The sequence below is a fragment of the Salmo salar genome, chromosome ssa15 (assembly GCF_905237065.1).
Source record: "Salmo salar chromosome ssa15, Ssal_v3.1, whole genome shotgun sequence".
Lineage (NCBI taxonomy): Eukaryota > Metazoa > Chordata > Actinopteri > Salmoniformes > Salmonidae > Salmo > Salmo salar.
In genome coordinates, this window is record NC_059456.1 from 90,620,412 (window position 1) to 90,637,695 (window position 17,284).

At 41.4% G+C, this 17,284-nt stretch overlaps 1 protein-coding gene across 1 annotated transcript in view; it reads left to right on the plus strand.

Moving 5' to 3' along the window:
- LOC106572560 (arf-GAP with coiled-coil, ANK repeat and PH domain-containing protein 3) overlaps positions 1-17,284 on the plus strand; it is a 112,571-nt gene that overhangs the window by 83,894 nt on the left and 11,393 nt on the right. Inside the window, exons 10-15 of the mRNA XM_014146849.2 lie at positions 762-773; positions 12,640-12,755; positions 13,404-13,455; positions 13,915-14,015; positions 14,253-14,364; positions 14,592-14,800. Of these exons, the coding sequence (XP_014002324.1) occupies positions 762-773; positions 12,640-12,755; positions 13,404-13,455; positions 13,915-14,015; positions 14,253-14,364; positions 14,592-14,800 (602 nt within the window). The remainder of the gene's footprint in view (positions 1-761; positions 774-12,639; positions 12,756-13,403; positions 13,456-13,914; positions 14,016-14,252; positions 14,365-14,591; positions 14,801-17,284) is intronic.

The window sequence follows — 17,284 nt, forward strand, 5'->3', positions numbered from 1 at the left end:
TTCAATTTGTGCCCATCGCCATTTTCAACTCTACCGATAACTGTTGCGTTAAATAGTAAATGTGCCAACTCTGGTTTTGGTACATGCGTTCTAGCCAACAGTTTGCAGAAACAGTGCAGGTAGGCTATGTGGATCGTCTACATGATGAGATATGGATAAGAGTGAGAATATGTTTAGTTGTCAAATGGCAGTCAAGCATCGATCATCATGTCACCAGAACAAGACCCTCGACATTTTTTGGAATGATCATCGTTTATTTAATCTGTAGCCTGATTTAAACTGCATGGTTTCCTGAGTTGTAGTGGGAGGACCACACACCATGTCATCGTGTGACTCCAAGTTTACTTCCATATCATGGTTATTATATCAATAATACATTTCCACCGCCATTTCTCACATAATTCATTTTACCAACACCAAAAGATCCCACCATGTCGAACAAACAAATGATCTGTCGCCATTTATAAATTGTACTGAAACTTCCTGTTTCCATCACAGCTGTCATGATTTATGTGTATACAGTATGACTTTACTTGCATAAAAACTGTGGATGGAATGTGGTTACTGGCTTCCAGGGTCAGATGATGAGATGTTGTAGACCAATAAATGGGATTATAATCTGAGGTACAATGAAGCATGGAGATTATTGTATTATCACCCCCCCATTGGTCTGCAATACCCTCTTGCATGTTATAACGCTGCCTTCTCTCTCTCTCTCGCTCTCGCTGTTTCTCCAACAATGCTGCAATCTGCTCTACCAGACCCTCATGCAGGTGAGTACATGTCATACTTCACATGTCTGTTGCCTGCTTCTTGTGATAGACATGCAGACGTACAGCACAGAACAGCTCAGATGTGCCATTGGAGCACGTTAGCCAACCTCTTTGAAGTTATCTTAAGCTCTAGTGTGTGGGGCTGCAGACACCTACTACAGCACACTGAGTAATGTATATGAAGCAATCAGAACCACAGAACTTTGTATGACTGCTATAGGCATAGCGTCAGATAGTATAGCATATAGTTTGTTCTGAACTGGGTCGCTCTGGTTCTGTTCTCTTTGGTTCAGAAGTTTTCTGCTGAATGGTTCTCTGTGTGTGTTGTAGATTCCCTGAGGCAAAGAAAGGTTCAATCTTATTGATGGACTTATTCTGCAAGTGCAGACCAGACCAGATATTGGTTCTCAATCTCATAGTATTGGGAAATGTGTTTCTTATCACACCACTTCAAGCATCATCTTATATCTCAGCTAAAACATTTGATAAATCAGTAGAGGTCTTACAACAACGGGCAGCAGTCTAGCCTACATTTTCTGTGTTCCCTTGCTAAAGTCATACTCCGCTCTGAAAGTGTGAAATATCTCAGGGGTTTGTTTGTCCTTGTCACATTTGAACATGAGAAATAACCCTTGTGTAAACATACATGAGACAATGTGGTACCCCTGACATAGTACAAGCAGAGAGGAGAATAAAGTGCTGTCACTGTGTGACATTTTCACCTTTATGACCTCTCTGGTACACAGAGCAGAGAAAGCATGTACATGTCAAGCCCCTGAGCGGTTTTATTCATTTTTAACACTGGTTTTAATGGAGGGACTCTGTCCTGGCCAAGTTTGCCTGTGTAGTTTGTAACCACCATGCATCACTCTGGCTCTACACTACTACCGTACAATCACAGCATTCTAGGCTACTGTTCCTCTAGCATCAGCTTGTTATTGAATTAGGCTAAATACAAAATAACATTTTGGTCACAAAAAATAAATAGGCCTAATTAAATTTCAGCACTTGAATATTCAGATTTCAGATATAAAATGTAATATATATTTTAAGCTATCACACACATTAGCAGCTTTTTGCAGGACTGTGATTTATAATGGGTGGTTAGGGGAATGAGAAGGTGGGAGTTATTTTTCTCCAGTTTACTGCTGTGTCTGATAACTCATATGGGCTCGGTTCCATGGTAACAGTTTCCCATGGCAACAGAGTAGGGAGAGCTAAATGAACCAGGTGGGTTCAGGATTAGGACAGGCAGGCTGTTGTGTTGTGGGTGGGGCTAAGGCTGGTAAGGCTAATTAATAGCAGATGACACCGCAGGCATAATGGGACAAGAAGATCCTGGCTGGTTGCAGACAATAGGGGTGTAGTATGTCGCTGCAGACAGACTGGCTAATCAGTGCCACCAATTGTCCTGTCCTGGCCAGGGTCCATTTGGCAGAGAGTGAGGGGCAGCCATGTCTCCCTTCACCAGGTGGGTGATGAATCAGAAAGTTCCTTCCCAGTCTGTTTAGTGTAGTCTCGGCTGTCCAACCACAGTGGGTGAAAACGCGCTTTAGTGAGGGAATTTCACTTCCTTATATTATAAAAACATTGTACCAAGACACATATGATTCTTCATGTTCTGAATCATTCAGTGGGGTCTTTCTCTAACATATCATTAACATTATATCCATAAGTCAGATTTCGTAACCTAATACTTATGATAATAACCACCGAGCTCTGTTGACATAACGATGCAGGTTTCTCCTAACAATGTTTGAGGATTTTACATTTTGTGGTCGTCGTCCTAAAAGTTGTTTCCGCGGGTCGCATAAAGCTACATTAGCATGACACGAGCTGAATTAAATTTGAACGATTTTGAAAATAAAAAGCTTGGTATACGTTCAGTGCTCCGTTGACATTTCAGAGAGATAGGAATATTGTTTTTGTGAAAAGGGAACATAACAGATTCCTAACTAAGGGATACTGAGATAGTGCTCATGATGAGAATGATTTTAAAATCTTGCACACTCAACATTTCAGTCAAGCAGTCTGTCTCTATCCAATATCCAAGGGAGGGGTAATGGCAGAATATGTCAATAATGTGCCTTGCTGTCTGTCCAGATGAAAGCCTGCAGAGTGTCTGCGACCCATGTAGCATGGCTCTGACCCAGGGCTTTGATATTGAAAACTGCTACGATGAGGTGTTCCTTCTCAAAGTGAAATAAATATGTTCTAGAATTGTTCTACAACTTCTAAGAATCAGAGCAAAACCTCATCGTTAACCCCTCACAGCTCTGTACTCAGTAGCCTATGGCCTCTTCCCTCTGAGGAACATGGCTTCTGGAACTCACCGTTTTCACCAGCATGGATTGCAACACACTTTCTAATTGTGCAATTGATGGAATTAAATATAGTCTCATTTCAATAATTTACTTATCAAATAAAACACAAATGGGATTGCACCTGTAAATAGTAAGATTCATTTGGAGTTATCTGGTCCCATTAATAATTGTTGTAATAGGTCTGACCAGAGCCATGAATATACATGCGTCTGTGTTTGACTATCTCACAGGCTGCTGCTGTGATGCCCTTTCACATTCCACAGCTCCCAGTCCTCCAAAACTTCCCTGCTGCTGGCCAGCATCCTGATGAGAATCTGCTCATTTAGGCTAAGTTTACGGTGCCCAAGTTAGGGGACAAAACAAAGCTCTAACAGTAAATAAGTTAGTTAAAGTAGTCTAAAGGAAATGTGTTGTAAGCTATGGTATCTGTTTGATTTGAACATGGTAGGCTAGCTGACTGCGTAAAAAAAAAGATGATTCACTGCTAGTCATTTCTTCTCTCTATAATGCCAGATCATTAGTAATGAAGGGCCTTGTAACAGTATGAGTAACCTAATATCATAGAGCAGAAAATATTTGCTTCCCTTCTTCATAACATGTGTGAGCTTACTCAAAGGGCATCTACATGTTTATGGTAAGGATTTTTTTTATTATTGATGGCAACTGGAAATGTATACGTGCATAATTGTGTAGGCTAGACTAAATGGTAAATGTGCTGCTACTGACAGCTCTTCTATAGTGGCTTGCATTTAGGTTGTTTACTCTTTGTTCGGCTACATGGCAAATAGGCTCATAGCTTCTCAGTGGTGATTGCTTGATTAACTGAACTGGTTGCCAATTGGTTTTCCCCTTCTGCAGAACATGCACGGGGTCCGAGGTTTGAGGAGTTGTAAAGTGTCCAAACAGCGCAGCGTGGATTCTGGTGTTACTTTAACACTCTGCCAGTCTCTGGGTCAAGAGCGACTTCAGTCTAAGTTCGATGTGCCACAAATAAATTGGCAGCTGTATGATAATAAGCTCTAATCCAAAACCTCACACAGCAGCAAGCAGTTGGCTACGCGCATTTATCCACATGTCTGCATAGGGGAATTAGGCACGATGCAGGACTCCGACGGTCCAAGCATTTTTCAGCGTTCAGAGATCAGAGAGGACTTAACTGACACTTGTAACTCCGCAGAGATGCCTATTCAATGAGCATTTGATTAGATTAGATCTTTTTTCTGTTTTATTTGTGTTTGCCTATTTACATGTCCAATGTTCTTGGATAATTTAAAACGTTTGAAAATGAAGATATTTGGAAGGTTGGACCACACTCTGGTGGGTTGAGTTTTATTTTGTAGTCTACTTTACTAATAATTGTTTCACTTTGTATAGTCTTGAGTATGTTTGTGCTATGTTGCTTTTTGGAGAGTTGACCTTTTGTGAAGTGATGAGAGACATACTTTTTATAGCGATAGTTTAGTGTCATAAAAATATGATTGTTTTTAATTTGTGTCATGACTTGATGGAGTATTGAACAGCTTATATTGGAAATGCAGTAGTTTATGGTAAACGGCAACAAATTGTCAGATCAGACTGTAACAACAAATTGTCAGATCAGACGGTAACAACAAATGGTCAGATCAGACGGTAACAACAAATTGTCAGATCTGACTGTAACAACAAATTGTCAGATCAGACTGTAACAACAAATTGTCAGATCAGACGGTAACAACAAATTGTCAGATCAGACGGTAACAACAAATTGTCAGATCTGACTGTAACAACAAATTGTCAGATCAGACTGTAACAGCAAATTGTCAGATCAGACTGTAACAGCAAATTGTCAGATCAGACTGTAACAACAAATGGTCAGATCAGACTGTAACAACAAATTGTCAGATCAGACTGTAACAACAAATTGTCAGATCAGACTGTAACAACAAATGGTCAGATCAGACTGTAACAACAAATTGTCAGATCAGACTGTAACAACAAATGGTCAGATCAGACTGTAACAACAAATTGTCAGATCTGACTAACAACAAATTGTCAGATCAGACTGTAACAGCAAATTTTACAATGCATATTTGTGCATGTCAAAAAGAGAGCTCTAGGGAGGAGAAAACATTGTATTATTTAAGTATGTGAAAAGTAGTTGATGGCTGCTGCCGTGCTCAGTGCTGCTGATACCATTATGAAACTCAGCTGATCACAGTGGGTCTGATGGGATCTGACTGAGTGCACTGTCACTGGCATTCCTTTATCTAGGTCAATGTTGGAGCTATTTTAAATCATCCTAAAAAAAAGGCAGTACAATCCTCCAGTCAATCCTTCACTGTTTATTGCTTTTCATTAGAGAACTCATTATTCGGATGGAGCTTGACCACGATGGGAACATTGTGTTCCAGTCTCTTCAATAGGCTGTTTGTGTATTTGTCATGAAAAAGAAAACCAAATTCAATTGAAGCTAAATCAATGTTCTGTACCTATACACCAGGGGTGCATTCATTATGCAGATTCTGTTGCAAAACATTTTGCAACGAAAACAAGAGTTTCTATTGTACAAATTCAGGTAGGTCCCTCCCCGTTTCATTCCTTTTGCTCTGTTTGCTTGCGCTGTTGGTTTCCATTGCAAGACGTAATGAATACACCCCAGTCCATGGGTGAATGTCCCGGAACAAAGTCTCAGGACATCTAATGATTCTAATCTAATACTTAGATTCTTTCTTAACATTCCTCCCTTAAAGGAGCACCATATGAATTCTTTGAGAACTCTTTCATCAAGCCTATATTCACTAATGAGACAATGGTGTCTTGGCAAATTAAGCTTCACCACTGGGATGTAATGTGGTTAATGGGCTGTACAAAATATGCACCAAAATAGTTATCAAGCTAAAGGCATCATAGCTCTGTTGGAGTACACTTTTGTCTGTGTTGTGAGACATGCCTTTACATTATCTCTAGAATGATTATCTCATTTAGCATGCAGGCTCAGATCAGGTTTTACCCAGCGTTTTTAACAGGAACCACGCTTTTAATTGTTTGCAGGAAATATTTCAATATTACAGGCATAAGTGAGTACACAATCGTTGAATTTCTTAATTTTTTTATTGGGTGTATCTACCGATGGCCTGTACAGGTCTGGAAAGATACATCCATTGTTTCGTTATTTTTGTTTTAACCTGCCTGCAAACACACTGGATGATTCAGAATCCATTGAAGAGCTTGAACAATTCATTGACGAGAGATACTTACGAGCTCAAAGAAACATGTCACTGGTTTCTGAGGATTCAAGCACTGTTCAGGACAACAAACCCAATCAACAAAAACAAACCAAAGCCAAGTTGGCTAAGTGGTATCAATGATGGAATCAAACCTTCCCCAATCAAACTATCCCCATCCCCTCACCCTACTAGAATCTGAAGTCAAATGTCTACTGTTTGCTGATGATCTGGTGCTTCTGTCCCCAACCAAGGATTTAGGAGCACCTAGATCTTCTGCACAGATTCTGCCAGACCTTGGCCCTGACAGTAAATCTCAGTAAGACCAAAATAATGGTGTTCCAAAAAAGATCCAGTCGCCAGGACCACAAATACAAATTCCATCTAGACACCGTTGCCCTAGAGCACACAAAAAACTATACATACCTTGGCCTAAACATCAGCGCCACAGGTAGCTTCCACAAAGCTGTGAACGATCTGAGAGACAAGACAAGAAGGGCATTCTATGCCATCAAAAGGAACATAACATTCGACATACCAATTAGGATCTGGCTAAGAATACTTGAATCAGTTATAGAACCCATTGCCCTTTATGCTTGTGAGGTCTGGGGTCCACTCACCAACCAATAATTCACAAAATGGGACAAACACAAAATTGAGACTCTTTATGCAGAGCAGAATTAGGCCGATACCCGCTAATGATCAAAATCCAGAAAAGAGCTGCAAAATTCTACAATCTAAAAGGAAGCAATTCCCAAACCTTCCATAACAAAGCCATCACCTACAGAGAGATGAGCCTGGAGAAGAGTCCCCTAAGCAAGCTGGTCCTGGGGCTCTGTTCACAAACAGACCCCACAGAGCCCCAGGACAGCAACACAATTAGACCCAACCAAATCATGAGAAAACAAAAAGATAATTACTTGACACATTGGAAAGAATTAACAAAAAAACAGAGCAAACTAGAATGCTATTTGGCCCTAAACAAAGAGCACACAGTGGCAGAATACCTGATCACTGTGACTGACCCAAATTTAAGGAAAGCTTTGAATATGTACTGAGTCAGTGAGCATAGCCTTGCTATTGAGAGAAACTGCCGCTCTCAAGAGAAGACAGGCTATGTGCACACTGCCCACAAAATGAGGTGGAAACTGAGCTGCACTTCCTAACCTCCTGCCAAATGTATGACCATTTTAGAGACACATACAGTGAGCACCATAATTTATTGGACAGTGACAATTCTTTTGTTATTTTGGTTCTGTACTCTAGCACTTTGAGTTTGAAAGGTTACAATGACAATGAGGGTGAAGTGCAGACTGTCAGCTTTAATTTGAGGGTATTTTCATACATATCGGATTAACCGTTTAGAAATTATAGAAGCTTTTGTACATAGTCCCCCCCATTTTCGGGCATCAAAAAACATTGGACAGTTTAACATAATGTAGAATAAAGTAATCATTGTTAATATTTGGTCGCATACCCTTTGCATGCAATGACTGCTTGAAGTCTGCGATGCATCGACATCAGACGCTGGGTATCTTCCCTGGTGATGCTCTGCCAGGCCTGTACTGCAGCCATCTTCAGTTCCTGCTTGTTTCGGGGACTTATTGCCTTCAGTCTCCTCTTCAGCATGTAAAATGCATGTTCAATTGGATTCAGATCCGGTGATTAACTCGGGCCAAGGATTTTCCACTTTTTGGCCATCAAAAACCCCTTCGTTGCTCTAGCAGTATGTTTAGGTTCATTGTCTTGTTGCATGATGAAGTGCCGTCCAATGAGTTTGGAGGCATTTGGTTTTATCTGAGAAGATCAAATATTTCTGTAGACTTCAGAATTCATTGTTCTACTTCTGTCTGGAGTCATATCATCGATGAAGACAAGTGAGCCTGTTCCACTGGCAGCCATAAAGGCCCAAGCCATAACACCCCCTCCACCATGTTTCACGGATGAGGTGGTATGCTTTGGATCATGGACATGTCTTTTTTTTCTCCACACTTTCCTCTTTCCATCACTCTGGTACATGTTAATCTTTGTCTCATCTGTCCACAATACTTTTTTCCAGAATTCTTGGGGCTCTTTTAGGTGCTTTTTAGCAAACCATAATCTCGCCTTTCTGTTCTTCAGGCTTATCAGTGGTTTGCATCTTGTAGTGTAACCTCTGTAGTCCTGCTGGTGTAGTCTTCTACGTATGGTAGACTTTGACACATCTACACCTGCATCCAGGAGAGTGTTTTTGATCTGTTGGGCTGTTGTCAGTTTTTTTTCTTCACAATAGAGAGTATTCTCCGGTCATCCACTACAGTGGTCTTCCTCAGTCTACCGGGTCTTTTGACATAATTGAGTTCACCGGTTGTTTTTTTCTTGTTAATGATGAACCAAACTGTTGACTTGGGCATGCCCAGGGTTTTTGCAATGTTCCTGATTGATTGATTTTCATTTCTGAGCCTTATGACGGCTAGATTCATTTGCATCGACACTGCTGTCTTCCTCATGTTGTCACACCCCAACAACAACCTCCAAAGGCAATAGCAAAGTCTAGAATCAATGCTATACATCAACAGCTCTCCTGCATTCACTAACGCCACAAATGAATACACCTGCCTAACGACACATCTGTGAAGCCAATTCAACAAATACTTCTAGTACCTTAAAATGGGGGGACCATGTACAAAAGGTGCTGTCATTTCTAAACGGTTCATCAGATATGTATGAAAATACCCTCAAATTAAAGCTGACAGTCTGCACTTCACCTGCATTGTCATTGTATCCTTTCAAACTCAAAGTGCTAGAGTACAGAACCAAAATAACAAAAAAATTGTCACTGTCCAATGAATTATGGTGCTCACTGTATTTCCCTCAGATTACACAGATCCACAAAGAATTTGAAAACAAACCCGATTTTGATAAACTCCCATATCTACTGGGTGAAATACCACAGTGTGCCATCACGGCAGCAATATTTGTGACCTGTTGCCACAAGAAAAGGGCAACCAGTGATGAACAAACACCATTGTAAATACAACCCATATTTATGTTTATTTATTTTCCCTTTTGTACTTTAACCGTTTGCACGTTAAAGTAAAGTACTCTTTTGGAACTTCTGTGAGTGTAATGTTTACTGTTCATTTTTGTTTATTTCACTTTTGTATAATATTTACTTCACTTGCTTTGGCAGTGTTAACATATGTTTCCCATGCCAATAAAGCGCCTTGAATTGAATTGAATTGAATTTAATTGAGTGGGGAGAGGTTTACGGATATGGATGTTGACTAGTTAAAATCCATCAATGAAAGGCTTGCCAAACTTGATATCTTGGATATACTACGAGAGGACATCAATGCATTATGTGCCAGTCTAGAATTCAGCCAACGTCAGATTGATGATCTAAGGAAAGAGAACGCGGAGCTGAAAGGTACTGTAGACTCTATTCATGGCAAGGTGGAGGTGGTACAAAGGGATGAAAGGTACTGTAGACTCTATTCATGGCAAGGTGGAGGTGGTACAAAGGGATGAAAGGTACTGTAGACTCTATTCATGGCAAGGTGGAGGTGGTACAAAGGGATGAAAGGTACTGTAGACTCTATTCATGGCACGTTGGAGGTGGTACAAAGGGATGAAAGGTGCTGTAGACTCTATTCATGGCAAGGTGGAGGTGGTGCAAAGGGATGAAAGGTACTGTAGACTCTATCAATGGCAAGGTGGAGGTGGTACAAAGGGATGAAAGGTACTGTAGACTCTATTCATGGCAAGGTGGAGGTGGTACAAAGGGAGAACAAACAACTTTAAAAAACTTTCCTTGATGTACGGTGTCGATCAATGCGGGACAATCTAATCTTTTCAAGGATACTTGAGAATGACAACAGCAGACACTGTTCAAGACTTTATGTCAACTCAACTGAAACTGCCCACTGCTGTTGTGCATAATGTCACTTTCTCCAGAGTCCATAGAATGGGTAAGGCCTCTGGGAATAGAACACGGGCTATTATTGCATGTTTTGAATATTTTAAACAAAAGGAAATGGCAAAGAGCAGGGGCAGAGAACTCAGAAACCCTGATTTTGGAATGAATGATCACTTCCCCACGGAGATCAATGACAGGAGAAAAAAAAACTGTATCCCATCATGAAGGAAAAGCATTGCCTGAATCAACAAGTCTGATCGGTGAAGGATACATTTTACTGTATCGGGACTCTAGAGTAACTCCCTGGCTATTTTAATCCAACTGTATCGGGACTCTAGAGTAACTCCCTGGCTATTTTAACCCAATGTTAAAATCTGAGTTTGTGTGTTGTAGTGACAGCTTCAACTATAATGAATACATGCTCTGTTGATCTCCACTTGACAAGGAAAGGGTTGCATATAGCTCAGGTTAATGTATGTAGCCTTCCTAACAAAATACATGAGGTTTTTAACTTGGTCAACATAAATAATATTCATATTTTAGCTTTGATGAACATTCATGGATATAGTCTACATAAACTGCATGCATGATCAGAAGGATAGCTAAATATTTACCAGGAAATATTCATAAGCAAACAACACAAGCGTTAATTGGGAGTTAGGTGAACTACTGTTCTGTGGTCTGGGGAAATGCATCAGCACGTGAGATTAGGAGGCTGCAGATTGTGGGAGTCAGGTAAACTACTGTTCTGTGGTCTGGGGAAATGCATCAGCATGTGAGATTAGGAGGCTGCAGATTGAACAGAACAAAGCAGAAAGGATTGTTTTAAGGTGGAGATATGGTTCTTCTGTTGTAGTCATGCTCTTGGTTGGTCATCAATCAACAAGATAATACAAAAAAACATGCTCATTTTATTTCACAATGTATACCATTTAAAACGGCCAAACTATATTCACAACAGTATTCCATTGGTAAGAGACAAACATTGAGTAAATACTAGGAATAGATTGTCCATCTATCCAGACAGAAAAGAAAAATAGGCAAAATAACATTTTGATTTAGAGCAATAAAAAAATGTTATCATTTATCTGAGCAAACCAGAAACCTTACAATATATAAATTCAAACAATACTTTAGAACCATTTAAATATAATAAATTGGAAGGTTGTGCGGGACTGTGGTAGATAAAGGATTCAATCTATCTTTTCAGACCGTTAAGAGTATTTATCTGGTCAATATGTCAGAGGGAAAAAAGGGAAAAAAGATATGCATCTGCTTGTCACAGAGATACCTTAAAAAAAAAGGTAGGGGTGTGGATCAGTATCTGGCGTGACCACAATTTCCCTCATGCAGCGTGACACATCTCCTTCCCATAGAGTTGACCAGGCTGTTGATTGTGTCCTGTGGAATGTTGTCCCACTCCTCTTTGTTGGCTGTGCGACGTTTCTGGATATTGGCAGGAACTGGAACACACTGTCGTACAGATCGATCCAGAGCATCCCGACATGCTCAATTGGTCACATGTCTGTTGAGTCTGTCTGTTGAGGTCGTGTAAGAACTGGAACATTTTCAGCTTCCAGGAATTGTGTACAGATCCTTGTGACATGGGGCTATGCATTATCATGTTGACACGAGGTGATGGCAGCAGATGAATGGCACGACAATGGGCCTCAGGATCTTGTCACGGTATCTCTGTCCATAAAAATTGCCATTAATAAAATGCAATTGTGTCCGTTGTCCGTAGCTATGCCTGCCCATACCTTAACCTCACCACCACCATGGGGCACTCTATTTACAACGTTGACATCAGCAAACTGCTCGCCCACACAATGCCATACACGTGGTCTACGGTTGTGAGGCCGGTTGGACATATTCTCTAAAATGACTTTGGAGGCAGCTTATGGTAGAAAAATGTACATAAAATTATCTGGCAAAAGCTCTTGTGGACATTTCTGCAGTCAGCATGCCAATTGCACGCTCCCTGAAAACTTGAAACATCTGTGGCATTGTGTTGTGTGACAAAACTGCACATTTTAGAGTGGCCTTTTATTGTCCCCAGCACAAGGTGCACCTGTGTAATGATCATGCTGTTTAATCAGCTTCTTGATATGCCACACATGTCAGGTGGATGGATTGTTCTTGGCAAAGGAGAAATGACAGGGATGTAAACAAATTTGTGCACAAAATTTGAGAGAAATAAGGTTTTTGTGCGTATGGAAAATTTCTGGGATTTTTTTATTTCAGCTCATGAAAAATGAGACCAACACTTCACATGTTGCGTTTATATTTTTGTCCAGTGTAGTTCAAGAAAGAGAATCTCCAGTCACTGTCACGCTCCTATATGTCCCCTCACTGACGGGGACATTATTAGTCACACTGACTGTTTCTTCTTCCTATGGTGAGTGGTAGCATGAACAACTTCACTCTCTCTTCTCTGACAGGACTTCTCGTATGACGACTCAAAGGCAGAGTTGTTCAACGTGGACGCGCCCAATGGCGTGGTGATGGAGGGGTACTTGTTTAAGCGAGCCAGCAACGCCTTTAAGACGTGGAACAGGTAAGTAGACAACTGATCAGTAACTCTCCATAAGCCAGCTACACTCTGGCTTCGAAGCATACTATATTAGTGTATTGTGGTCAAAGCATTTTGATTTGAATTCTATCTTGACAATGGTATGTTTTGTGGATTTTCTGTAGACATACCATAGATAGCGAACTAAATAAATACTTATCCCAGATTATTTCAGTAAGTAGAGTCTATTCCCTAGGAAACCATACTTGGCCATACTTGCTAGCATTGACTTCACGTCGTGGGGAATAGTTTACTGCCTGTGGAAACACTCAATCCATTACAACTCCAGGCTATTTCTCCCCGTCGGCGGTTCGCCCACTGATGCTCTCTACGAGGGCGTTACAATGTATTACTCCATTTGTCTTGTTTCCTGACAGTGCAGCCCTCTAAAGAGGTTAGATGTGAGCCAAACCACACGTGTTGTGAATTACTCTCTGCTATATAGTGTAGCTCAAGGGAAAGGAAAAGCTCGTTCACATGCGCTTATACTCATCCCGACCACTGTGGTGGCTAGAGAGTAGAGGGACATTATTTCAACTCGGCAGGTCAGCACCTTCTAATGGAAGAAGGATATCCATTTATCATGCATGTTTTATTCATTTCTCTCTCTCTCTCTCTCTCTCTCTCTCTCAGGCGGTGGTTCTCCATCCAGAACAGTCAGCTGGTCTATCAGAAGAAGCTGAAGGCAAGTCCACATATCCACTAGCTACCATCCTAGTCTGGGTCCCTTGGGGGGGGAGGGGGTAAGAGGTTACGTGCAACTTTAATGGGGTATAGAGCTACTCTGAAAGTCACTGTGATCTATATTGGCGAAATACAACACTCCCTCTGTCAACACTGACTGCATTAGGGCAGAGGACTGTTATAGGATAGCTTATTACTCCTCAGAGTCCTGTCCCAAAAGACTCTTCCTACGCCCTCATATAGACCCTCACATCAATCCATAGTGGGATATAGAATGTGAGCGTCAGTGTACCCGTATGAGCTTCAGCACATTGGATTAAATAGGAAAAGGTGGTCAACTGAGGGACTTTGAAATCCAAACAACACATCTCACTCAAGGACACAGTGGGCATAATGTTGGTATGATGAATAATTCAACTGATTGACTGACCGGGCCTTTTTCACTGTTACTGACCAATAGGATTCCCTGACGGTGGTGGTGGAGGACCTCAGGCTGTGCTCTGTCAAGCCCTGTGAGGACATTGAGAGGAGGTTCTGCTTCGAGGTTGTCTCCCCCAACAAGTATGTTCTTCTTAGTGCCCTTATATTATGGAATTAACTAAATAAATTCACCTTTGTTCCAAGGAATTTTCCTTACACAGTTAAATTGATGTAAATCCCTTTAGGTAAAATCTTAAGAAAATGGCCAATAATATGGCAAATAAAGTGTTCTCCTTCTTCTAAGAGGGCAAGGGGCTATAGTTTTGTACTGTTGAGAGACTGTGTGCTGTAATATGGGGTTGTCTTTCCATTCTACAGGAGCTGTATGCTGCAGGCGGAGTCAGAGAAGCTTCGGCTAGCCTGGATCCAAGCAGTGCAGGCCAGCATTGCCTCAGCATACAGGGAGAGCCCAGACTACCACTACATCGAGGTCAGTTGGTCCATCTAGTTACAGACCTAACTGTCAAACAAATGCTAATATTCTCTTAACTTTTCTTTAATCTAGACATCTTTTACATCATGACAGATGTCATTTATAAGCTTATACGTTTGCATGAAGGGATACAGTTATCACCTGTGAGATAAATCAAGACTGTCATGCCTCAGAGAATGATGCTTGCCTCTCTTAGTTTACCATGTCTGTCTTCCCACCAATAGTGTCTGGATAGGACAGCCTCACCTTCCGTCAGCAGTATGGACTCGGCCAGCGAGCCTCGGGAACGCTGTGTCAGGGGGGAGACCATCCTGCATCGTATACAGTGTCTCCCGGGCAATGAGTATTGCTGTGACTGTGGCCAGGCCGACCCGCACTGGGCCTCCATCAACCTGGGCATCCTGCTCTGCATCGAGTGCTCCGGCATCCACAGGTAAGGTCTGCCTCTATGGAGGGCATCCTGCTCTGGCATCCACAGATACTGTCTGTATCTGTAAAGCCTAGTCTCATGAGCCATACCCAAAGTCTCTTGCTTAGCTCGTCTTTAAGAGAGTACATAAAGGCATACTTCACTGGCTAGACATAGTCTACTGTATTATGGACCGTGGACTATCCTAAAGCACTTGTGGTTGTAAACCAGTGGAGGATGGAGTAGCAGATAGTTCCACTACCACAGGGTGACTGAGGGGTCATTTGTGACTCTGTGTTCCAGAACATGTGCCGGTCTCTTGGATCTGAGAATATGAGAGTGCCAATGGCCTAAAGGGTGTCTTAGCCTTACCATGTCATCTGCCTGCATAGGCACGTTCAGCCACACCTCTGCTTGGATTACTGTGTGGCCAGGCTGCTTAACACCGCTTATTGGATCAGGCTGTGTTTGATTGGGAGAGCTCATTGCGTGAGTAAACAGGATGGGAGTTAGAAGAGAAGCACCGCAGAACTGAGACACTTATGTTTATAAACTAGAATGGCATCCCTTTTATGGTGAAAGTACGTAATTGTTGAACCACACCCGATTAGCAATCAGGCCGAAGCAAGATAAAGGTTCCTATTTCTAATGTCCTTAATACCGTAGCTCGAGGGTTCACTCCAGCACTGCATACATTGTAGCTGCAACACACTAGCATTAGGCTAGATGGGGAAAGTTTGACTGTTTACTGCAGAGATGCAGCAAAGATCAATGCTATCAGTATGTAATCACCGCCTCTTCTGGACCATCTGTTAAATATTCATGATCTGTTTCTGTCAGATAGCCTGTCTTCTTCTAGTGGTGAGATGAGAACACATGAGGCTTCTCCCATTAGGAGGAGGAGGAATACACACAGACTGTCTGGCACAGTCTTTTTTTTGGCATGGCGCACTGCAGTTGCCTGGATACCAGAGGGCTTTGTTGGTGGAGCGGTGATTTGCATGACATTGAGGGCAGCTACTCTGTTTCCCTGGGGATAACGCCTGAGTGATTTGAAACCCATTTTGCAGCTATTCATCCCATGTCACAGTATAAGACAATTTGAAACAGAACTGTCATGGAGCTTCCAGTGTTGCTTATTAAGGGAGCCTGTTACGTCTGCCTTAATGTTATTACAAGCAAAGCTAGGAAACAATATGGGCCAAGTGTTGTCAACAACACTAACTTAAAATGCGTTCTACCCAGTAATAATTCCAGCCATGGAACTTGAATACATATGTGATTCAGGGGCGAAAATCTGATATCAACTTTGGAGGGGACAATTACATGAAATTTTCTCAAGAGCAATTCCTGAGGGGGACACCAAAAGTAATGCTGTAACACATAGCCTACGTTGTAATATGGTAAATGTATATTGAGGAACCAAAGAAATAAGGTGTTTGCCGTACTCCTAACTACCGGTACCCAAAACTACACAACTAATCACAACAGCAATACCATTGCCTTTAACAAATCTTAGTTCAGTCACCAGTTTAAGTTGAGAGTGGGGGTATCCATGGCATTTTCCAATTATGTTCCTATTTTACAAGTCAAAAAAATGGAGAACCTTTCATAATGTTGCCAAACAAAGACTCAACAAACTTACCTGAGACTCCCTGTCTCTGCCAGTCTGTCCCTGCATATCTGTCCCCAACTCTGCTGTCTGTGTGCCATCTGTTGCCTGCTCTGCCTAATGACATCATTGTGAAACATTTCCATTAGAATTTCATTTCTTTCTTATGAACATTTTATCAACTAGTCTTTGAGATATTAGGCTACTAGGGTTCTTACTTTGCGTTTTGGTGTACTGAAAAATACTCTGATGTCCGTCTTTTTTCTGCCATTTTTCTACCTGGCTGGCTACACACACACACACACACACACACACACACACACATACACACACACACACACACAAACACACACACACACTGTGTGCAGGTTATTTACAGTAGAAGATGGGCTTCTACCATCTTATCTTCTATCATTCTATATGGGCTTCGATCTAAAAGGTAGCTAGCAAATGTGAAACGGATTGCAGTGACAAGAGTTGACAGCTGTATGAGTTCACCATTTACACAACATATGCTGCAACCTTTTGTCATTTTAATCGTTTGTTTCATATTGGCTGGTTTCCAACAATAGCTGAATTTGCAAAGCTAGCGAGCACCAATTCCGTTTCAGTGGTGTTTGCTATAATCTTTGCTACCCGGGTTAAATAAAGGTGAAATAAAATAAATAAATAAAAGTTCCCTTGCGACAATTTAGCTTTTGCAACGAGACCATTAAATATATTTAAGACAATGGTAGAAGAGAGTGTAGTTCTGTTCAGTTTGGACTTCAGTTTATCACTAACCTTATCACAGGGACTTTGAAGCACTAATTTACATGCATGCTGATCTTGGAATAAATTGACGATAGCAAAGATTCCATCTTTGACGACGCCACATAAATGGAATAGGTACTAGC